The sequence below is a fragment of the Epinephelus moara genome, chromosome 5, assembly GCF_006386435.1.
Source record: "Epinephelus moara isolate mb chromosome 5, YSFRI_EMoa_1.0, whole genome shotgun sequence".
NCBI classification, from domain to species: Eukaryota; Metazoa; Chordata; class Actinopteri; order Perciformes; family Serranidae; genus Epinephelus; species Epinephelus moara.
In genome coordinates, this window is record NC_065510.1 from 30,695,391 (window position 1) to 30,718,885 (window position 23,495).

Below are 23,495 nucleotides of genomic sequence, written 5' to 3' on the forward strand. Positions count from 1 at the left end.
TAGGGACAAAAAATTCACTAAAATATTTCCTAATTACAAATTCCATCAGACAAGAAATTTTTGAAAAACATTTTACTTTTTTTGCTTTTCAACAGATTTATATCCAAAGATCAGCCAAGATGTACATACAGCTGAGAACACTTGAGAAAGGAGGCAGGGTTCTCACAACTTCTATCCGATACGTCATTCAAGTAGAGGCGGGTCCTTTGTAGCAGCACAATCACGTCAGCGCTGTCAGAGGGTTTGTGTTGTGCACCCAGTGTTTTTTCTCGCTCTACAGCAGCGTGAAGCGCAGGGCATCGAATCAGATTCCAAATTACACGCGACCTTTTCGCACCGCAAGTCTCGGAGACTCGCTTCGCCTCCTCTTCACCCTCACGACGCCCTCACTGTGGAGCATCAGCGCGGTGCTTCCTGTCTTGGCTCAAAGCCTCACCCAGTCATGACAGGTTGGCAATGTTGGCAAGGAAGCGCTGGGCCCACCACTCCTCCAGATCTATGGGCACAAAGTCTGCACAGGAAGAGACAACAGAGGGGATGAAGAATTAAAGCATAATCATGTTCTATGATTGATTCATCTTGTTCATTAATTATTGACTTTGTCACATGGATACTAAAGTCAAATTCATTTTAGGACAACAAGAGGTATAAGTATGGAAGTGTATTACTATACTCAGTTACTGATTGAGTCACTTATTACAGCTGTTACTGTTGTTTTTATTGGGGTTGTTGCTCATCTTGTCCCAAAAGATTAGATGTTTATACACCCATCAGCCAAAACATTAAAACCACTGACGGTGGAAGTGACATTGATCATCTTGTTACAGTGCAATGTTCTGCTAGGGACCCTTGAGTCTTCTCATTCATTGACACACACCACCCGCTCATGACAATAGCACTCCTCAATGGCAGTGACCCCCCAGCAGGACAGTGCGCCATGCTACATTGCAAAACAGCTCAGGAATGGCTCAAGGAACGTGACAAAGAGCTCAAGGCATGGACGTGGCCTCCAAATTTCCTTGATCCCAATTCGAGCGTACATGAGGATGTGCAGGTAGCCTATCTCTCAGCCCACAGGACTCCAAGGATCTGCCACCATCGGTTAGGTACCAGACTCCATGGGACACACCCCAGACCTCCCATGTCCATGGTCTGACAGGTCAGAGCCAAGTCCGATCAAAGGTGGCCCCACCGTGGATCAGACTTGTCTTTGGGGTACCGGCATGTCCCAGGGATGCTTGAGTGGCGATGCCTTGAGCTTTTTGTCACGTTCTTCGGGCCATTCCTGAGCAGTCTTTGTGGTGTGGCGTGGCACATTGTCCTGTTTGGGGGGCTACTGCCATCGGATTTTGTACCGTTGCCATAAGAGGAAGGCACTTGCGTTTGGAGCATGTAAAGTGGCATCAACATGAATGCCAGGACCAAAAGTTTCTCAGCAGATAACAGTAACAAGAGGATTAATGTTGTTTTCTTCACCTGTCAGTGGTTTTAATTTTGTGGCTGATCATTTTAAACAAGACTTAGAGTCTACACTCATGCTAGCAGCTCTGTGAGGCTGTACTAGAGCATAGTGGTGCTTTGAGCTAAATGCTAACATCAGCATGCTAACATGATGTTTAGCAGGTATAATGTTCACCAATTGAGTTTAGTGTGTTAGCATGCTGACATATGCTAAAGCACAAAGTACAGCTGAAGCGGATGGGGATGTCATCAGTTAGCAGGTATTTAATCATAAACCGGTGTTGACCCGATGATAAATGAAAAGTCAGAGGGTTAAACAAGTTCTTGGAGTTCAATCTGAGGACAACATGAATACATTTAATGGCAATCCATCCACTAGTCATTGAGACATTTCACCCAAAACCACAACCACACTTTTCAACCTCATGGTGGCACTAAAGGTAGACTTCATCCTCTGGGGATCATGAATGTCTGTACGAACTTTTGCCGCCATCTATGTAAAAGTTATTGAGATATTCCAGTCTTGATCCAACCCACCAGCTGACAAAGCCATCCACAGAACCACGGCGCTAGTGTCGCTAAAGAATACAAGTGCCTCAAATCCACAGTAAAATACAAGAAATGTCCCTTTTACTCTTCAGTGAATCTGTTACAACCTCTGAGGGCAGTGTGCCAGGGAAGGAACCGGAGCAGACGTGTGTGTGTGAGGCAAGACAAGACACACTGCTACAATCAGCGGTCTCGGCTGGTTTATCTGGAACAGCCAGGTTCTCATACACCGACGAAGAGTTAAAAATTAAAGCAGATTATTACAACAGTTAACCTCTGGCTACAGATAAAGCTGAGCCAAAAAAAAAAACACCTCATGTGATAAGTGCGGAGAAAATGAGAGCAGTCGTTCACCTTTCCTCTGGTGTTTAACTAACCGGGGATAATAAAAACACGGCAGGATGACTGGTTCAAAGTTCAGAGGGTTACAAAGTAGGAAGAAGGTTATCTGTTTTCGGATGCCGTAAAACTGTGAGTAGTGAGATTTAACGAGAGTGGATTCACTTTGTTGTAGTATTGTGCTAATCAAAATGACACCCTGTGTTAAGGTGGAGAGAGGAGATGCAGGTACTTACTCTTCATCGCAGCACCGGGAGTCTTCTCAGTGTACTGAATGGGCGCCTGGCTGTCAGATGACTCCCCATTGTCCCCGTCTCCCAGCTTCCTCTCCACCTCCTGCCATGCTGCAAGCAAACACATAGAATGTATGCTGAATTAACTGAGATGCTAACTTGGTCAACGGGAATCTGGCTGCTCCCTGCATGTAGGCTTTTTAATAGGAGGTATAAAATATAACTAATTAACTTTTCTTTCTACATTTCTGAACTTAGCCCTGACACTGGATCAGAGGAGGCAACATCTGCACAGCACTGACCCCTTTCAGGATAATGTAAATAGTTGTGTGAAGGCTAATTTGGTCTGCGGTGTGTGTTTTATTTGCCGTGGATGAAGGTCTCCCAGCTTCACCCCTGATAAGCCTCATGGTTTTGTCGCAGTGGAAGAGTCCTCGTCTCGCCTTGCACACAAACTGTCTGCAGCACATTGTTTGCTCACAGGTGGAGCAGTCCAACTTAAACTAACGTGTTGATGTCAAAGAACGAATAAACCAGCTGTATGTTCGGAGGTGACATTTGTCGTCACGGTGAACATGTTCAGCTCGAGTGAGAGCCATCAGGTTTTCTATCTTAAAACAAGTCGACAGGACGCGCCGGAGGTCACAAAAGGACACCACAGAGCGGTCTGTGCAGGCGGCGGTCCAAGAGCAACACAGATAACTGGTTCATGCCGATTCAGCTCTGCAAGTCATTCATTTCCACCAGGGCATGAAGTATTGGCCAGCAAGTGGAGCATGCTGGGTAAACTTCAAGACAGGGAGAGTGGCGCAGGGCCGGGATTTTTAATCACTGTTGGGTTTTAATGACTTTAACTTCTCTGAAACACTCTCGTGCCACATTCATTTTCTGCGTGAGGCTGCTGTTGGTTTGTTTGTATATTTAGGTTCATTTGTAACTGCTGAGGAGCTGAGACAGCGTTGAGTTAATGTGTGGCTGTACACACAACATGTTTACGGTGTATCAAAAGGTGCACACAATGGTGTTTTTTACTGTAAGACTTTAGACTTCTGAGTAATTACTAAGGAATTAGTGAGACACAAACCACTAACTGATAATTAATGATTCTCTAACAAGTGGTCTAAAGAAAATTAATAGTCAGTAGATAATGTGAGGATAAGAACGTAACTACTCAAGATTTGGCGTAGCTCAGTGTAAAGCAGAGGTATGGACTCGGGTCAGATTTGAGTGACAAATCTGACGACTTGAGACTCGACTTGATAATATCAAAGTAGGCCTGCAACTCAACTAAGACTTAAACCCCAGTGACTTGTGACTTCACTTGAATTCGAGCCTTTTGACTTGAAAATACTTCCTCCAAGTCCAAAGATTAAAAACTATGTCCTTTATAAAGTAAGTTACGACTCAATCAATTTATTTCCCTTCATTTCCTGAATCAACTTGCGTTAATGTCTTGAGATTCACTTTGTTTGAACCAATCTGACAGCACCCATTAAATTGCGGGGGAGAACCATGAAGAACTAATGTAACATTACTGAGCGTCAGTTGAAGAAAATGACACCAAAAGATTATTTTGTTTGCGTACAAAAACTAAACAGTGATCAACAAAAAACAAACTGCAGTGTGCAAAATGTGTGAGTTGAAATTTCCAGACACAGATGCAACAACTTCCAAAATTTTTTTAAGAAATTTTAAAAAGCACTCATGATTATTATAAATCCAATATATTTATACTCTGCTGTTAAAATGGCATCACATTTGGTGAATAGCACATTATAACTTGTTTAGGACTCGAAACTCTGAGTTTAGAACTTGGGACTTGAGTGCAAAGACTTGAGACTAAGTTGCTACTAGCAAACCTTGACTTGGTCCAATATTTTTTATATGTGTTTGTGATGTTTGACTTTTTTTTTCCTGACCTGAGTGCAGAGACATGAGACTTACTCGTGACTTGCTAAACAATGACTTGGTCCCACCTCTGGAGTAAAGTCTTACTAGCAATCTCCTACTTTTCACACCACATCTAACTGTATACATGGTAGACTGTATACTGTATAAAACACTGCTTCTGTTTCATTTTCTACATTAACATAACATTGCTGATAAAGTGAAATACAGCTGCTGAAAATTGAAAATAGGTTCTGCAAGCAATGATCCTTTAATATCAGTTAATCTGCTAGAATTTTATCTACTGTTTTATGTCTGATAGAATATGAAAACATTATGAAAACTGCCCATCGCAGCTTCCAAGAGTCCAGGATTACGTCTTTAAACTGTTTATTTTGTCTGACAAATGGACAAATACTCACACATATTCAGTTTACTATCACAAATGACAAAGACAAGCAGCAAATCTTCACATTTGAACAGCTGGAACCAGCAGATATTTGACACTGGCAGAAATAGCTGCTGAAAAATGTCCTGTTGATCAGCTAGCTCTAACTGAAGAGGCACACTGTCAGGCACCCTTATTTTTGCTGTTTTTAACCCACAGACATCGACCAGTGTTCCCTTGCTGTACCATAGCTGCTCAGTCAGGAAGTTGTTTTATAGAACTGAGATAAAAAGACAGAAAGCAAAAGATTATCTGCCCACCACCATGTCCAAGAGTCAAATCTCTCAACCTCTGACCTTGTAAGCTTGAGAGAAAGACCTCCGATCTCTACCGGCTTCAGGATTGGCCCTGGAGGTCTGACCTTAAGACTGTGACTCACATCCACTCATCTGTTGATCCTGTGACCCTCACCTTCATACACAAATCTGACGTTCTCTTCATGTGCAGGAGTGAATCCCTCTGCCGGGCTGGCGGTCTTCTGTGTGGCTGCACCGTGGTAGCGCTTCCCGTTCAGACGATTGAACACGATCTTTGGGGGCGGAGAGCTGCGGAGATCAGACAGAGAGATATTAAAAAGGACATTAGCTTGGGGATTGGGGATGGCCTGCATCACAACAACGCCACAAGAGTTCAGCTCAGCTGTGATGGAAAGAAATGATGCTGGCTGACGGATAATTTCACACTTCATTGTTGGCCGACAGGTGTTTAAATGTGCTTAGTGTTGACACCATGTGGTGATGCTGCTAGCCTCAGGTTATGTATTTAGCTTTACAAGGAACTGAGCATGACGGTTCATTCATAGTAATTTGACAAAACAAACAATGCCGCTCTTCAGAGCTTCAAACCGGGGAGATCAGAGAAACTGATTTGCATACAGAAAGACAACTGCGTTTTGGCTTTGTTTATTTCTGCTTACATGAACAAATGTTACTTTGTTTACCCCACAATGTCAATCAACATCTCCAACATGCAACTGTAAGATCACACGAGTTTGTAACAGTGGAGAGAAGGAAAGACTTGCATCTTTACTTAAAATGCAACACATGTTGCAGTTGCAATGCATTCTGGTCAACTGAGGCTTGCTGTTGAAGCATAAATCACCAGCTGCATTTACTTCTCCTACAATAGGTTTCACCCTGTAAGGTTACAACAGCTGATCAGCACCACAGTGGACCGTCTCCGTGAGCTGCTCTCTCTGCCTGGTATACATATTCATCATATTACATAACATATTTTAGTACATGGACAGAAGTGTTGCGGTAGCAGTTAACATCCAACACCAAGCTGTTATTCTTACACCGTACACCAAAACGACTCTGTCGCTACATGGAGTAGCGTTAGCTGTGTGATGCTAACACTTAGCCGTGTCACTGGGTGTCTTTATGTCCCAGGCCCGCTGCAGTAGTCTCATGATTAACAGTGAGAGGTGGGCTGTGCGAACCAATACACTGCACACAGCTCTACAATGACATTAGATTGTACCTGTTTTAAATATAAAAATATGTCATAATGTTGGGGTGAGAGGATGGGTCGCACAGAATTCACAGGGACAGGCTGAACATCTGGAAAGGACTGACTCGTGAGGATTAGCACCCTATGGCAGACAAGGCCAAATTTTTAAGGGAAAAAGGAATTTCAAGGTAGAAAAAAGTATTTTTTATTTTTTTTTACTTGAGTTACTTTTGTAATAGCACTGCCTGCTTTGTAGTTGAATTCACCACACTTAAATATCGTTTATTATGTGTCTGTGTAGACGTCTTTCATGCAAGTCATTTGTGTTAGTAATATGGTGAGTTAATTTGGTGTTGCAAGGATTAGTTGTAACATGAAAAAATGTAACAACCTCCACTCATACATTCACTCACACACACACACACACACACACACACACAAATTATGTTAAAAAGCAATTTAAGTGTTGAATAAAAAGCTTTTAATCTCTTAAGCTTTTGTCATAATTCTTATTTCATAATTATTCATTATCATTCATGTTACAATTGTGTTACAATTAACCCATAGTATGGTGAAATATATCATTTCACTCCTTGTGTTTGACACTAAACCTGCATTATCTGTTTGTGCTACAAAGAGCTAGTCCATTTAATGGCAGACACACATAACTAGTTTGTATCACATTCTGAACACACTGTCTTAAAAGAGTCCCAAGACACAGACACAAGTGTCAAACATGTTACAACCATCCCCGGTCTCCCCTCATGGCAAGTTACGTATCTTCTAAACCTTGATATTTCCGAGCAGCACCTGAAGGGGGCACAAAACCAGCAGTTCTTGTTTATAAAGCCACGAGAGGGCACGTGGGACCCAAGGTGATAAACCGGCTGTACAGACCGTGGATACACGGTGACAGGTAGAAGATCAGTCGGTCATCTCGCGCAAGGTCACGCGGTAATAGACGGTATCGCCGGTGCGGGGCTGAGACACTGCTGGGGAAAGTTTAGTGTCCGATAATGGATGCAGAGTAGTTACCCAAGTTACCGATGTGTTACATGATCGCACTCACAGCGCACGTGCTGACAGAGTATTTTAGGGCCTAAGTCGCTACCAGAAGTCGTACATGATCTTACAATAAAGACACCAAGACAAAACTAAGAGGAGCTACTTACTTTGTTGAGAGCCAAGACGTCGGCTTGAGCTTCAAGTCGCTGAATTTGCTCTCGATCTGTTGTGTGGGACCTTTAAGACAAAATCCGGGTTAAATTGTTTCCCTGCTCTACATGACACAGTGAGCTGTTTCACTGTTGCAATGACCCAAAACTTCTCCTTCATGCTACAGAGACAATCTGATGTGACATTGCATCATGCTTTAGATAACAGATCCATTCACCAACCTGTCCTCCGTTGTGTAACAAGTTTGCTGGGACCTCTGGTGATTGTGTACATCATGTGAACGCCAAGATATTCCTGTCTGCGTTTAAAGACCTGTCTGTCTGCTCAAATGATCAGGTGTACGCATTGATTGTCAGCTGTGTAACTTCCAGTCCTCTGTCCGCTCCTCCTGACGCACAGTCTTCTGTCCGCTCCTCCTGACTCAGCCACGATGGGGGACAGAATTTGGCAGCGTGCCGTGTTTTGCTCCCCAGGTCAGCTGCTCCACAGTCGGCCTGAAGCCTGCAACGCACACGTCTGACTTGTTGCCCGCTGTGTATTAATACGCACCCCGCTGCACCTCCTAACCAGCAGGTGTTCAGCTGTAATGAACCGACGTCCGCTGCTCCTGCGAGAGGTTGCGTGTAGGTCATCCAAGGAGAAAGCGGCTCCACAAGCCGGGGATCAGTCAGTCAGAGGGGGGACCTTATGGTTCCTGACGTCCGAGGACAGTGACACTCCAGGCCGGACAGTCAGCCCTCTCTGCTCCGCTGATGCTTCGCCACTGGCTGCTATACCTCCGCTCTGTGACAGAATACAAGGACACTGCACACTTTGATATTTTCATCAGGACGGAAAGCTACAACGCTTGGCCAGCGTCAAGCCAGCCTGAATGACAAGTACGACTTCCGGTCGGAATTTTCAAAATAAAACACCATTTACATAAACCCTCTGTTGAAGCCAATTTGACAATAGGATTTTTATCACAAAAGCAACACCACATCTCGAAGCTGATTTGTGTACTTTTGTTTGAAATTGTCTCTATTAAGCCATATTTACAGCACTTTACAGAAACCTCTGCTGCCGACTAGTGTTTTGGAGGTGTAACTGCAATGAGCAGAGGCACAACACTGAGGTCCCAAAACCACATGTTTTCCTCCCCCAAGGCTGTGCCTTGAGACTTTATTCTTAAGTATCACAGAGTCAGTGACAAGGGACAACCCTGACGGAAACAGACACCCACTGAAAACGTGGTACACAGACATAGTTCTCACTTTGGTTATAAGGACTGGATGACTCTGGTCATGGTTTCTGAAACATTATAATTTCACTGATGATCGCAAGCAAAATTCACACCATTTCCAAAATCAAGCCATTTCTCTCCCTCAAAGACCTGGAGACAGTCACTCACGCTCTTATCTCCTCCCGTTTAGACTACTGTAACTCTCTGTACACCGGTATCAGTCAGTCCTCTCTGTCCGGCCTCCAGCTGGTTCAGAATGCTGCTGCCAGACTCTTCACAGGTAGACCATATCACACCTGTTTTAGCCTCTCTCCACTGGCTGCCTGTAGAGTTCAGAATTGACTTTAAGGTCCTCCTGTTTGTTTACAAAGCCCTTAATGGTCTGGCCCCATCTTACATCTCAGACCTTCTACCACATATTCTACACCCAGGTCCCTCAGGTCAGCTGACCTGGGGCTCCTGGCTGTCCCAGCTCCAGACTTAAGCTCAGGGGTGATTGTACCTTTGCTGTGTCTGCCCCCAAACTGTGGAACAGCATCCCCCTCCCAATCAGATCTGCCCCCTCCACTGACTCTTATTAGTCCAGGCTCAAAACCTACTTTTATTCATAAGCGTTTCAGTTGAGTTTGATGTGGCTTTCTCTGATGCGTGCCTGTGTGTGTTGTGTCTAAATGTGTGAGCTGTGTACCTGACAGTTATTTTGCCTCTCATGTTTTTTAGGCATTTTATTCCTTTTATACAGCACTTTGGTCAACATTAGTTGTTTTAAAGGGTGCTTTATGAATCAGTTTGAGTTGAGTTGAGAATTATGAGTCATGTTAACCGTGCAAAACGCAGTATTACACAATCTCCAATTTTTGTGGCTTTTACTTTGAAGTTAGAGTTTCTTTATTTCCGCTCTCGTTGTTCTGTTTACCTCCGGTCGGACTGCTTGACGGAGCGGGGACACCCCCTTCCGTGACGTCACCGCACGCCCCTCGTGCAGGAGCGATCACCTTTCACCTATTAAACCAAACGCGCAGATAGATCAACGTGTAGACTGTAATGAAGAAAAGTGAAATTAAACTGGCCTCTTTCTGCAGTTTGTAGATTTTATCACATTGTAATTGTTCAGGTAATAATAACTTAGGCAGTCTGACCAAACTGCACCACTATACTCCTGAGACCTGGCAGCATGCATGGTGTCACACAGAGGCGTATAATATCTTTCCTCCCACTTCTCTTTTATCTCCAGTGGAGGCTATCCACTGTAGCATTCACACAAGGGTGTATGTAGCTTTCCTGTGAGCTCTCACATAGACTGTATTACATCTATCTGAGATCTTATCACAGGTAATCTTTGTTCAGGTGAAATTCACCTGAGAGACTCCACACAGTGTGAGCCGACAGACTGAGTTTAGCAACTGAAGATCAGCCGGGGCAAGAAGCAGCTCAGACAGGCTTATCCAGGTTGATATCTAACACTACATCTCCCACTCACCCACCCCCCCATTCATCTGCACTATCTGGGTCAATCACCTGAGACTGCAGGCCAAAAGGCTAATCATCAACAGTCTATGCTACACAGGATTAGCACCAACAGCAGAGGCCAAACTGTGGTCACTTCGTATTGTAGAGGATACTGTCTTTATCAGCTGTCACGCTGATCCTGGACTTCTCAAGAAAATGTATTAGCACTTTATGGCTGGAAACATTGGCATCACAAGTATCATTTGAAATGACATGAGTGCCCCTGATGCAATTACTTCTATTTTTGCCCTACAAAGGGCCTAGCTGCAGAACGTCAGCTGAAACAACTGATCTTTAGGGGCCTGTTTGGTGTCCCCAGGTCTCAGCTGTCCTGAGGTGCGAGAAAACATCCAACAACAAACAACAGTTTCACTTAAAAATGAGACGTCCAGCACTTTATACATAATTCCACTCTGCATCACCACAAAAACGTCAATCATATGAAATCAAGCCATGATTTATTTATCCCATTCTTACAATGAACAGTGAAATAAGTTGTTCAAGTTTTCATTTAAAATTACTTTCAATTCATTATAAATTGTAGATTAAATAAAGCATACGTCAGATGCAAATGAGGTTGATATCTGGGCCAAAGACCTTATAAACAGAAGCTTTCTTACGTACCTTTTTCAGAGCACTGTTGAGTCTGAAAACCTTTCTAGTTGTGATTTAACTTGCCACACTCAGATATAACTAACATTAATAATGTCTGCATCATTTAGGTTCTCCAGTTCAAGGGCCCTCACTGGCATAACGTACCTACACACCTAAATGCAACAGAGACATCTTTAGTGTTAGTAGTTACACCTGTACATCTGCTGTTCGGCCTATTTCCTATTCCATACAATATATTTACTGTCTGTCATGTCTTGTGTATTACACCTCTGCATTTTTCCTCTGCACTGTCCTGCTGTGTTTCCACGTACAGTACTGCACTTCTAAATTGTTCTTGAGACTAATTCCAATTCCTCGTCTCATAGCTAAACAGAAGCACATATGCATGTGGTTACATGAGATGGATTTGACAGATACAGATACAGTGAGGTCAGAATTGTGTGTGTGAAAGAGTGTGCTACTGTGAACCCAAATGTTATTTCTCAAACAAAATATCACATCATTTCTTTAAAATAATGTTACTTTTAACATGTATAATATTAATATTATATTGTGTATGTATGTACAGTGTAATATAGACCTGCTGTAAACTGTACTTGGTGCAGACATCGAAAACAAAAATGAGATGAAATGATGTTAGCAGCACATAGAAACAAGTATAGCAATCTTATTCAATTCTACATTTCTGTTCCATATGCACATTTGTCAAAGATATAAAATGTTTATGTTTAAATAAGTATTAGTTTTTCATGAGAGCTAAAATCATTTCTTGATAGGTTACTTAAGATTAATGGCCTTTACAATAAACAGTAAAAACACAGTGTGTGACACGGTAAGTCTTCAAAGACAGTGAGACAAACCTGATTACCAAAAAACCCCCGAAAAAACTAGCAGTCCTGAGTTGGTGAATACAGTACATTTGATTAAGGTCTATTATAGACATTCATTGCCAAAACATCTATACATGTGTGTCATGCTTCTTGTTATTAAGTATGGCACTCGGTCCCGGTCAGTTTGATTGCCTCAAAGGCTGAATCCAAATGTTCACCCTCTGGACTTGCGGACTGCTGAGCCCTCACGGACTTCAGTCGTACGTACTGTGACGAGTTCAACGTCATCATGTAAAGTCTGCAAGGGCAGAGACCGCAAGCCGCTGATAGACAGCCCTCGAGACTGTTTTGACTCACTGCCATGGAGACATTGGGTGACAATTACAATCAGTGTAAATGCGGTCATATTCTGTCTGCTCATCTGTCCCTGCAGATAATCAGATATAAATCCGATGTGTAGGACTGCAGACATTCAAATACAGAGATGGTTGTAAATAAGGACTGGGCTATGACTAAATAAATTGGGTAGGCCTATTAGTTACATCAGAAAATCTTCTTGAGTTGTTTTTTGGCCACTTTTCTAGCCTTTGTATTTGGCATCTCACTGTACAACCCATACAGTAAGCTTCGACAATGCATGTGATTACCCTGTACAACCTGTAGTTCTATATATTTCTGTATCATGATGTTGTTGCATATTATTTCTGACCTACACAATTCAAGTATTGTTTTAAAAATTTTTAGTTGCCTATTGAAAAATAAAACTACAGTGTCACGTCTGTATTGCAATGAATTGTGGGCAATTAAATCAGTGAAGTCTGCTGAAGTCTGCATCCCAAGCAGACTCTCTGGAAGTCTGCAGAAAGTCCGCTTTAGGCCCCTTGTGGACTGGAGGAATTATGGATTTGGACAGCTCTTGGCCCTCCTCCTAAAGTCCACAAGTCTGCAAGTGCAGTGAAGTACGGACATTTGGATTCAGCCAAATAAACATACACACAATAAGACAGTGTGCACTGGAGTAAAAGAGTGGCATATGTTCTCCTACCTGATGCCACATTGTAAGTGATGAGTAGACAGTGAAATTGTCCTTTCATATGGATTTCATGTTTTTAATGAGTGTGTGAACACATCCTGTGTTAGGTTCATGTGTCTCTCAATAATGGGGTTCACAGTCTTCCACAAGGCTGTCTGTGATGTAGTTGACTTGCAGCAGCTCCTCGTAGTAATCCTTCTCCACTTTTGTGTTGACTGTCCAGGCGACAACTTCCACCCCCCTCTGGGCCCAGTACTGAGCATAGTCCCTGCAGACAGCACGCAGACACACAGTTATTCATACATTTACATAGATATATAATTAGTAATGTTCTTTGTGAACATTCAAAACAGGAATTGTACATTGTCAAGCATACACCTTGTGTGTCCTTTAGTAACGATGAGAGAATATAACTTCACTCACTGTGAGACAAAGTTCTTCTGTACCAGGAAGGCTGAGATGCCACAGAGCTTCCACAGCACGTGATGGTGCGCCCAGTCCAACACCACGTCCATTAGCGTCATCCAATGGTGTTTCCATAGTGACGAGAAACGCGGGGCGCCATCTCCGAACCGACTCAGGCTCCATGGGCGATGAGTCAACGCCGTGACCACCTCTGGGTCACTCTGCCTCATCTGGGCCACGGTGGAACAGAGACAGAGATGAAATAACAGTGAATGTTAGCAACATGATGGATACGACAGCAATGCAACACACGACAGGAATGTGAGCAAATGTTTTAGTTTATTTAATCAGTGCCAGTATGTTAAGTATGAGACAGTCAGGAGAAAAAACAAGACAAAAAGCCAGCCTGTTCTGTTCCAAATCCTTTTTGTCTCTTTTTTTCAAGTGTGTGTCTAACAATAGAAACTGTTAACACCAGGCTGTTTGTGGCTCAAACTGCCCTATGAACCAAATAACTGCACTATACGTTTCTGTATTTGCAGAAACATTTGTTGTCTGTTAGATAATCCATGCAGGTCAGATTAACCCAGCTTGTTTACCCAGCATTATTCTCTCTAGTACCAGAGATGATCAGCCAGAATTCAAACACTGAGTACTGAGATTATTGGTGGTTTTCCACTGACAAAATATGCATACTGACATTGCACATTAAAAGTCAGGTAAATTTGTACCTCTGGTATGGTAAACATGCAAACTCATAACAGCATACCCTGAGGAGCAAGTTTATCTTCCCCATTTTGCGGTGGAAATATTCTCTTGATAAAGTGTTTTATGCCGGCAACGTGGATTGAAGTTGGCCAAAACTATTTCCTGAAGTGGTGTTTGCAGAATTGTGTTCTCTGGCTCTTTACCCAATCTTATCAAAATGTTCAGTCTCATTATTGACTGTCTCCTTTTGTTCCACAGCAATTTGACAGTCAAACACTGCATATCAGGCACAGTTTACTTCTGGCTGAACACTCACTTCCAACCGACTTCAAAGTGCCCTCTTACCCTGTAGATGACTTTGGGCTCGAAGGAGCAGACAATGCTGCTGTTGTAGAGGACTGGGTGCTTTTTATACAATTCCTTAAGGGCTGCAGCTGCCTGAGAGCAAAAGAGAAACACATGGTTATTGTCGGACGGTCAACTGTTTAGAGTTATGTGTGTGTGAGGCTTTAGGTCATTGTGTGTGTGTGTGTGTTGCTGTCCAACCATTTGGTGGTAACTAGCAGCTGTGTATGTGTAGACGCCCTGCTGTGGGCCCTGAACTCAAGAATTCCACTCCCTGAAACAGCAACTGCAACTCTGCATTATTTGTCTAAAAAAAGTGCTGAGTGAGGAAAGTACACTGATGCAATATTTGACTTAGCCTTTAAATACACAGCATTAAATGGTACAAACACTGATGCTTACGTGGCATCGAGTAAATGATTGAAGTGCATCTGTTTGTGACGCTGACTGTTGTCTCTGGCTCAGTTTGTTATGATCATTGTGTAACTGGGGCACAGTAAAAGCCAGCTTTGGACCATAATAATCACAACATCATGTTTGTCTTCATTATGTAATGTTGACTAGGTACAAATCAATCAAGTCAACAAGCATGACAGACAGATTCCACGTAATAAGCTCGTTTTGTTTGTTAGTTTTGTCTGCCGCACCTCATCCGGATGACCTTTGACGTCAAAGTAGATGGTGAGCTGCAGTTTGATGCATTCCTCCACCGCCTCCTCCAGAGTTGGGATCTTCTCTCCAGCAAACTTGTCCCTGGTGACAAAGGACACAAATGTTTCAGTGCGATCTGAGGTTCACGTGCATCATGCTTTTCAAACAAATTTACTGTCTACACACAGCAGTACATGAGACAAATAATCTGTGGAAAACAAGTCATGTCATGTAGTGCTTCTCATGGCATTTGCAAGAATCCACCGCATGCAAACAAAAACAACCAATCAGAGCCAAGGAGACTCTGACGCAGCTTTCAATCATGTCAATCATATTTTAGTGTACTGTTTAGCTGTAAAATGTTTGTGACCTGGCTGCCATGTTGAAAACAGTACAAGCACCACCCACCAGCTGGAGCAACTCTCATTTTACATCTAAACAGTACACTAAAAGTTGTGTCTGGAAAAAAAAAAAGAGGCTAGACATAAGCAATGCAGTAACAGAATAACGCTACCTAGTTTGACACTTTGACCGCAGGTAACAAGTAGTGATTGACATGATTGACAGCTGCGTTAGAGACTCCTCGGCTCTGATTGGTTGTTTTCCTTCAGCAACAGTACATTATAGCAAATGCCATTAGAGGCACTACAAAGAGGATGTCTCATGTACTACTGTGTGGACACAGTGACAGTTTCAGCAAATATTACAAAAGGTTATTTTTTTTAATTAAAGTTACCAACTGAATCTTTGACTTTGATCAGAGATACAGCTAACTTTTCCTTGCCGAGATTATGAGGAAATACATGTGATTATGTTGTCCATGAGTCTCTGTATAAAGGCTCTTAGCATTTTTCTGACACTCTATTTAGATAGGATACATCTTTTCATAGGTAAGGATAGGTAATACAATAACTGCAAGTGCCCCTATGTGATTATAATACAAATCAGACATGTAAAACATCTGTACAGACTTCATGCTCCTGTGTCATTAAATGATAAATGTATAATATATTAGTTGTTGTGAAGAGGAGGCCTGGAGGAGGAGTCGGTCTGAGGAGGAGCAGGAAGGAGAGGGAGACTGGCTTGATGAGACTATATATATATATATATAGTGGGTTGAGTTCGGGTGCCCTGTCTGCAGCTTCCTGGCATCAATTGCTTGACCAAATAAAACGTAAATTCCTTTGTTCTTTGTTTGAAGTACCTTTGTTTGAAGGATGTAATATTAGGTTAGAACAATTTTACCTTGTGTTAATTCTTTTTTAGCAGCAGTAGCTCCCTTTGTGTTGGATTTAGCTGATTTGTGGTACTTTTCTGTTTGGATAAACCAGCAGTATTGATTGGTAACAGACTTCCTGACGTGCTACACAATCAATCAGCATTCGGTAAATGCTCCTCTTCTCCAAGTTTCAGTGCGATCTCGGGCTCACATGCATCATGCTTTTCAAACAAATTCATTGTTTATGTGCGAAACGTCACACTTAAAGCTGGAGTTGGTAACGTTTATAAAAAGTAACTTTTTGGCATGTTTGCTGAAACTGTCAATACATCCACACAGCAGTACATGAGACAAATAATCTGTGAAAAAAAGTCATGTCCCTCCTCCTTTTAGTGCTTCTAACGGCATTTGCAAGAATCAATCGCATACAAACAAAAACAACCAATCCAATCAGAACATTGTGTGAAGTTAGCCTGATAGAAGAAGTCTCTGCTCCTGTTATTATTGTCCCAGGTACTAGTACACCTTGACATTATGAAAACACAAAGCAATTAATACATTCATGTTTTTACACAACTAAGGGGCATCAGGTAAGTTGTCTCTATGACATTCATGAAGCTTATAGTTATGTGTAATTTATTATTCTGGTACCTTCTTGGTCATAATATTTCTTGCTTGGGTGCTACGTATTATCTGTGGAACCTTGGTGTACTGGGGTAACAGAATCCCTCTTAACTACTGTCTAACTAGATAGATAGATAGATAGATAGATAGATAGATAGATAGATAGATAGGAAGTGTTAAATATCTTGTGATGTCGGCGTTTCACTCACTGTTAGACTTTGTAGTTTCAATCTTGATGTGGAAAAGTCCCAAACATGCTGTTTGCATTTGCATCTTTACAGACTGTATCCTATTTTGTTACCTTTGAGAGACTGTTTTGCATTTGTTTTTCTTCTTTTGTTTGCTCTGACGCAAGCCGTTTTTAGAAACCTGAAGGTTATTTTCGCACATGTATTACTAACAGCATGTCTCTGTATTAAAAGCAACTTGCCTCTCTAGTTTCTGAGGTAATTGTAGTGTTCAATGTATTTTTAACTTCTCCTTTTAGTGTTTTCTTGCAAAAGTTAATACACACAGATTATCACTATCAAACATCTCCATGTGTAAGCTGTAAAATGATTAACTCAGCACCAATAGCTGTACCTGAACAATATATTCTGTACCAGGAAGATGTGCTACAGAAAGTACATTTGAAACAGAAAACCAGCCTATCAGTGGAAAAACAGTGCTCCGACCTCCTGCAGGAATAATGCAACCACACAAAAGTCACAAAGCACTAAAATGTAGCCCAGATTATTCGACATCTGAAACCCCCATCTAGCCCCGAAAACATGCATGACTTGTCTTACCTGCTGCAACATCTCCAAGGCTTTGACAAGTTTGGTATCTTTGAGACATTTAGCAAAAAGACTGCTTCTCAATTGTCCCTTCCTTTTATATTTTTTTCCTCAAAATATTGTGCAAATCAGCTGGCATTTCTCTTACCACCAGTGGCTTTATAAAGACGGATTTTTAAATTCATACAGCCTCTCCTTAAACCATCTTGTACAAGTATGTGCATTCCCAGATCCTTCTTTCTCACCTGAGTCGATGTTTAGCAGCTGCGTCCAGTTTAACCAACTCAGACATTCTCATTTGGCTGAGTGGTCCCGACCCGTTGGTGGTCCGGTTCACAGTCTCATCATGCATCAGTATTGGGATACCATCTGCTGAGAACTCCAGGTCCAACTCGACGCCTGTCGCCCCATTCTTACTGGCCTAAAGCAGGACAGAGAAATAAGAGGGGTGGAAGCCATGTATTTCAGGAGATTTGTTTCTGGTCATGAGCAGAAATCTGCCAAAATTTTCACTTGAAAAGCTGAAATCAGATCAGTATGATCTCTAGCGGAAACCTCACCTCACTGACTTTCACTTTATATAAAACGATATAGATGCACTGGGCTTCTATATATAGATATGCACATATTATCTTACTGAAGAGATGTTGTACTAGTGTGTGTTGGCCTGTAAGTAACAAGAACTATGAAGAAATGTTAAAGACATGTAAGACATAATTAAATAGTGTCTCCATGATGTAGTTGTCCACTTGAGGGTGTCAAATCACCCTGTTCAGCACACATTGCCAAAAAAAAAGACAATTTTGAAGGCCTTAGAAATACTGTGTAGGTCGGGCAATAGAGGCTATGTGATGTTTAAGTTTTTTAAGTGTCACAAACTATATGCTGCTGCAGTGGGATGAGCTATTCCCATTGATTTTTGGATTATTGCAGAAAATAAGATCTGTGGCGAAGAAAAAGTTTATGATACTTACAAGTAATGTTCAGCAAGATAATCTTCACAAATTAACACCACTTTTCTGATTTTTGAAGCATAAATGCAATCACCAGCAGTAAAACGCTAACGTCAGGCTATAAACGAACTACACCACCGTCGGATGAATTCATCGTCACCACCACAGCGAGGCTGTGAAGCCGTGTTCGGCGTGATGACGTTTTTGTAGTCTCATTTAGCCACTTGCTACAAACCGTCTTTTTTGAGACAATTTAAAGCTTTAAAATTCACTACGAGCGTATTTTATGTCGCAGAACAAAACGTGGACGTCTCTTAAACTTGTGTTCACCACCAAAAAAAAAACATTGACTCCAAGACGAGGGAACCGTGGGTTGTGCAATACGACCTTTAACGTTATACACTACTGATAAAAAAAAAAAAGCTCCCAGCCCTGCTCTTACCTCCCGGATAGCTACTATCGTGTTCTCCGGTGCGTCGTGCCCACCGCCCCGGTGAGCCACCACCGACACCTTGCCTGAGCCCACAGAGCCCTTGTCCGGGTGCAGCACCTGCCGGGCTCGGCTGGTCGGCACCTGGGGGAACCGGAACATGGCTAGAAATATGTAGAGAGAGGCGGTGAGGGCGGTTGTCCACACCGGGCTCCGGGTCCCCAGCAAGACCGCCACGAAGACAACCGTGTACAGGGTGACTTCATCTCCCAGCTGCAGCATTGTTGTCCTCCTCTGTGTTTCAAATTTGAGTATGAAGCTAAAGTACCGCCGCCTGTCAGCTGGCTGCGCCCGGTGGAACCTGTTAGCTAACCCGTCCTGCTAAGTTTACTCTCTTCAAACGCCCCACCTGAGATAAAGTCATGCTCCGTCTAGCTAAGAGATAACATTATCTCCTCAGTAACATAAATAAAACACTGATAAATGGGAGAAATCCTACAACTGGTCCAACATTTAACACGAGAAGTAGGAACACTGCTAAGTTACCAACTGACGTTACGGTTCACTGTGCGGCGGATATGACAACTCTGCCGCGAGATACGTGTCGCTTCCGCAAACCGAAATATATTTACAGTAAAAATGACAGGTTAGGTTGAGGTAGAATTTTAATAAAAATTTAAATTAAATGTATCTAAAGTGATAGTTTACAACTTTACCACAAGGGGGCACAAAAGCAAACAAAACCTAAACGGCTGAGGTATGTGAGTACATCCGGGTCACAGTGTGTGCTCCATGTTAACTTCCGGCTCTGTTGACTTTAGCATGTCTGATATTTCTGAAAACAAGACTCGTCTTTTTTAAGTTTTCACTCCTCTTATTATCCTGGCGCTGGTCATGGTGAGCCTCTAACTCTCTACAACTCTTGTACTGCTTTCACTGTTTTGCAAGAGACCAGAAAAAAATGTGACACTTGAATTATTAGCCATACAAGCTAACTGCTGCTCTGACAGCTCAGTCAGGAGGTGTGTGTCTTTACTTTGTTCAGCTCTGGTTTACTGAAGAGTTTCTTATGTGTTTATTGTTGGGCCTGTTTACTTCACTTATAATTAAAACAAAACAGGTACACGTGATTTATAGCTCATATTAATTTGGTCGTACTTACATTCATTTGGCAGCAAAGAGGATTTCTCCTTGAGAATCAATTAAAAACTTTAATCATACAAATTGCAACTTATTATTTAAAGGGTGGCCAAAATAACAGGGACAGGTGTATCTTGTAATACAATCAAACCAAATAGCTCTGCTTTGTGTTTAAGTCTGACGATTGGGTTTTTCTGTAGTGATTGATTGTGCCTCCTGTGGGCCATCTTAGTGAGTGTTTGTATTAGTGCTTGGAAAAACACTGAGCATTTAATAGCCTATTTGTTTCACTAGTTTACCTTCATTATTCTTAACTTAACTTTGAGGCTGTAGGGATGGGCTGCCTTTTTATTTTTTATAATTGTCATGTGTCTGATGCATCCTAGGGAGCCAGATTTAGTGAATGTTTTTTTTGTTAATTTTTGTCACATAGGTGTAGTCAGTATGTTCACTGTTTAGATAGTTGTTTTGTTTGTTGTTTTAGCCTTGATCCACCCTGAATTATTTTTTGCCCTTAGTTAATTTCTCACAGTAATAAATACCTTCACTTAGTACTGAAATTCCTGTGGTGAGTTGTCTGATTAGGGGACCGGGGAGGGAACAGCCTTACACACTTTTATGTTGTTGTTGGGGTTTAACAGTAATCGAGACTTGAGCTTCTCTGGAAATACTGATATATTTTCAAGGGATGTGGACAGCGACTGTATCTTCTTAGAAAACTCTGGCCTGGTGTTATTCAGCAGATTTTAGAATTAGTGTACAAAACTATGGTTAAGTGTTTTAACTTTTCACCTACCTGTCTGGTACGGTCACTTTAACTCTACATCCAACAATAAACTCTCTAGGATTACAACTATGGCAAGTAAAATAGTTGGCAAGCCCCAAAAGCCCTTGACCCACCTCTTTACAGGACGGACAAGGAGGAAAGCGAGGAGCATCTTGGCAGTTAGCTCCCATCCTCTCTTTAGCCAGTTTGAGCTCTTGAGCTCTGAGTGGTGCCATCCTTTGGCACCTAAAAATGTATTTAAGAAGTCCTTCATCCCAAGTGCCATCAGTATCCTCAATTCAGCAAAGTGACTGATGAGTTTTAAACGACAGACAGACAATGACTTGATCTAATTTGTTTAAGGGTTTTGTAATGACTTTACATGCTTGTCTTACTGACAAGCATGTAAATTGTCTGCTTTTTATAATGTTGTCAAATAATGGTGAGCTTAAGAAGACATATTTTCCACCTATGGTGTACAATAAAGATAGTTTCTATTGCATTACTTTGTATAATTTATTTTTTCTTTATTTTCATTGTTAATCAGTCCGCTGATTATTTCCTGGCATAATCATTAGGTCTGTAAAATGTCAGAAAATAGTAAACATTGCCAGTCACAATTTCTCAGAACCCAAGGTGATGTCTTCACTTTGCTATGATGGAAGACTAAAAAAAAACAGCAAATGTTCATGCTTGATGCTGAAACCAGAGATTGAAAATGACAGTCTATTATCAAAAGTTTCAAAAAATCTACAAGTTGTTTTGGTTCTAGTTAAGTCTCAAATGTATCTGTTATTTTTCTACAGATCAGGACAGTGCTGCTGCGCAGGTTAACCTCCCACATCCTGTCCTGTAGTAGAGGGTCATGTCTACTCACAGGTCGAACACTTTATGGTGTGCAGCCATATTCGCCAGGTCACACGCCCATCCAGCAGAGCTTCCATGGAGCCCTTATACCCAGAATCACAGCCCTGGTCAGATACTCGGACTTGTCCACAGAGAAGTACACCATGATTTACAAGCTGCCGCACATTAAGATCCTCAGAGCCGTGTCCAGGCTCAAACTGCTCCAAACTGCAATCACCGGGGTCATCCTTCCCCCAGTGTATTTCTTCTACCTACAGGGAGATGTCTCCTTCTTTCTTGTCAGCTACACAACAGGGATAGCGCTGTTCGCTGGTGTCATGCTGTACACTGCCAGTCACTTCCTCAGGAGGGTTGTGGGAATAATGTACCTGGACCCATCCCAAACCACACTCAAAGTGTCCCACCTCACCTTCTGGGGCAGGCGTCATGATATTTACCTGCCTGTGTCTGATGTTATGACCATCGGGGATACAGGGGACTCTTTAAATGAGACGATATTGAAATTGAAGAGATACAGCAGTCCACAGACAATGTATTTCTCCACTCGTTTTGGACATGTGGTGGACAGACATGGTTTTGAGAAGGTGTTTGGAACTTTAAAATGATTGTTTGTTCAAAATATATTGATGATTGGGACTGTGATCAACAGGGAAATCTCCTAATTATTATTATGGTCAAAATATAACTTGTCATAATGAGAAGGATGTATTCATACAGTAGAAGACTGTTGCTGGTATAATATGTGACTGAGATGTGTCAGCTGTTATTGGTCTGATGTATCCACAGTGAATGACAAACTAATTATTTTGTGAAGCTTTGTGAACATTTGCAGGCGTCAGCAGGACTGTGGCCTTCAGGGTGGAACAAGATGCTGATTTACCAGTGCAGTAATATTTTAAGAGAATTCAGATCACTTTTGTCTGGTAACCAATGTCTAAATGTGTGAAAAAGAAAAAACAAGTGAAATAAAATTCAAGTCATCTTATTACAAGTGAGTTGGTCCATTTTCTTTACAGTGTAATCCGTGTTTAATCAGGCAAATCATTAAGAGCAAATCATTTACAATTGTGGGCTGGCAAACAGACGTATTTGTGTTGCACCTTAAATTAAAGACCGATACAAGTTACAGTTTAAATCCATGTCCATGAAAACATGGATGCTTCACACACATCTTCAACCTGGCAGCACAGACGATCTATACAATCAACACAGTTTTAAGGTGGACACCCAAGATTTGTGTCACCGATTCAGTATCTGACCAAATGTCTCCTCTTCTGTTCCTGAGATATGATGTTAAGTAAGTTTTTGCATTACATTATGATGTCACAGTGAAGTTGACCTCTTGGATATAAAATTTCACCACTTTGTCCTATTACACACAAATTTGGTCATAGTCATATAAGTCATGAGGTCACAATGACCTTGACTTTTGATCAGCAGTCACCAAATTCTAATCAGTTGATTCTTGAGTCCAAGTGGATGTTTGTGCCAAATTTGAGGAAATTCCCTCAAGGCCTTTATGAGATATCAAGTTCACAAGAATGGGACAGGTGCAAAGTCACAGTGATCTTAACCTCTGACCACCAAATTCAAATCAGTTCATTGTTTAGCCCAGAGAGACATCTTTGCCAAATTTTAAGAAATTCCCTCCATGTGTTCTTGAGATACAGTATCTACTTCACGAGAATGAGATGGACACAAGCTCACAGTGACCTTGAACTTTGACCAACAAATTTTGATCAGTTTCTCCTTGACTCAAAGTTGACATTTGTGACAGATTGGAAAGAATTCCCTCAAGGTGCTATTAAATAATCAAGTTCATGAGAGTGAGATGGAGAGGTCACAGTGACCTTGACC

The 23,495-nt window shown here is 41.9% G+C and overlaps 3 protein-coding genes across 4 annotated transcripts; 1 reads left to right on the forward strand and 2 right to left on the reverse strand.

Moving 5' to 3' along the window:
- Nucleotides 1-57: 57 nt before the first annotated feature.
- mcrip2 (MAPK regulated corepressor interacting protein 2) lies at nucleotides 58-8,395 on the reverse strand. Its single transcript, XM_050044208.1, has 5 exons — nucleotides 7,767-8,395; nucleotides 7,542-7,611; nucleotides 5,329-5,462; nucleotides 2,586-2,693; nucleotides 58-511 (listed from the first exon to the last, which is right to left on the reverse strand). The coding sequence occupies exons 1-5, from the start codon at nucleotides 7,819-7,821 to the stop codon at nucleotides 441-443; spliced, it is 438 nt and encodes a 145-aa protein (XP_049900165.1). The 5' UTR covers nucleotides 7,822-8,395; the 3' UTR covers nucleotides 58-440.
- A 2,267-nt stretch (nucleotides 8,396-10,662) lies between these two features.
- gde1 (glycerophosphodiester phosphodiesterase 1) lies at nucleotides 10,663-19,448 on the reverse strand. Of its 2 annotated transcripts, none has more exons than XM_050044203.1 (6): nucleotides 18,457-18,829; nucleotides 17,728-17,903; nucleotides 14,860-14,965; nucleotides 14,213-14,305; nucleotides 13,178-13,389; nucleotides 10,663-13,022 (listed from the first exon to the last, which is right to left on the reverse strand). In XM_050044203.1, exons 2-6 carry the CDS (start codon nucleotides 17,832-17,834, stop codon nucleotides 12,875-12,877), a joined length of 666 nt encoding a protein of 221 aa, XP_049900160.1. In that variant the 5' UTR covers nucleotides 17,835-17,903; nucleotides 18,457-18,829; the 3' UTR covers nucleotides 10,663-12,874. The 2 variants fall into 2 exon arrangements, with proteins under 2 accessions (XP_049900160.1, XP_049900159.1); XM_050044202.1 differs by lacking the exon at nucleotides 18,457-18,829 and adding an exon at nucleotides 18,878-19,448 and having other exon boundaries at nucleotides 10,664-13,022.
- Nucleotides 19,449-19,609: 161 nt separating this feature from the next.
- Nucleotides 19,610-22,617, forward strand: tmem186 (transmembrane protein 186). Its single transcript, XM_050044207.1, has 2 exons — nucleotides 19,610-19,762; nucleotides 21,578-22,617. The coding sequence occupies exons 1-2, from the start codon at nucleotides 19,760-19,762 to the stop codon at nucleotides 22,241-22,243; spliced, it is 669 nt and encodes a 222-aa protein (XP_049900164.1). The 5' UTR covers nucleotides 19,610-19,759; the 3' UTR covers nucleotides 22,244-22,617.
- Nucleotides 22,618-23,495: the final 878 nt, after the last annotated feature.

Coding starts and splice junctions, on each gene's coding strand:
- gde1 (XM_050044202.1), bottom strand. CDS start 19,147: ATGCTGCAGCTGGGAGATGAAGTCACCCTGTACACGGTTGTCTTCGTG. Junction 17,904..18,877: donor CGATAGTAGCTATCCGGGAG/GTAAGAGCAGGG, acceptor GTCCTGCTTTAG/GCCAGTAAGAATGGGGCGAC. Junction 14,966..17,727: donor GCTGCTAAACATCGACTCAG/GTGAGAAAGAAG, acceptor CTTTGTCACCAG/GGACAAGTTTGCTGGAGAGA.
- mcrip2 (XM_050044208.1), bottom strand. CDS start 7,821: ATGATGTACACAATCACCAGAGGTCCCAGCAAACTTGTTACACAACGG. Junction 7,612..7,766: donor TGTTACACAACGGAGGACAG/GTTGGTGAATGG, acceptor TTTGTCTTAAAG/GTCCCACACAACAGATCGAG. Junction 512..2,585: donor TCCCGGTGCTGCGATGAAGA/GTAAGTACCTGC, acceptor CTTCCTGTGCAG/ACTTTGTGCCCATAGATCTG.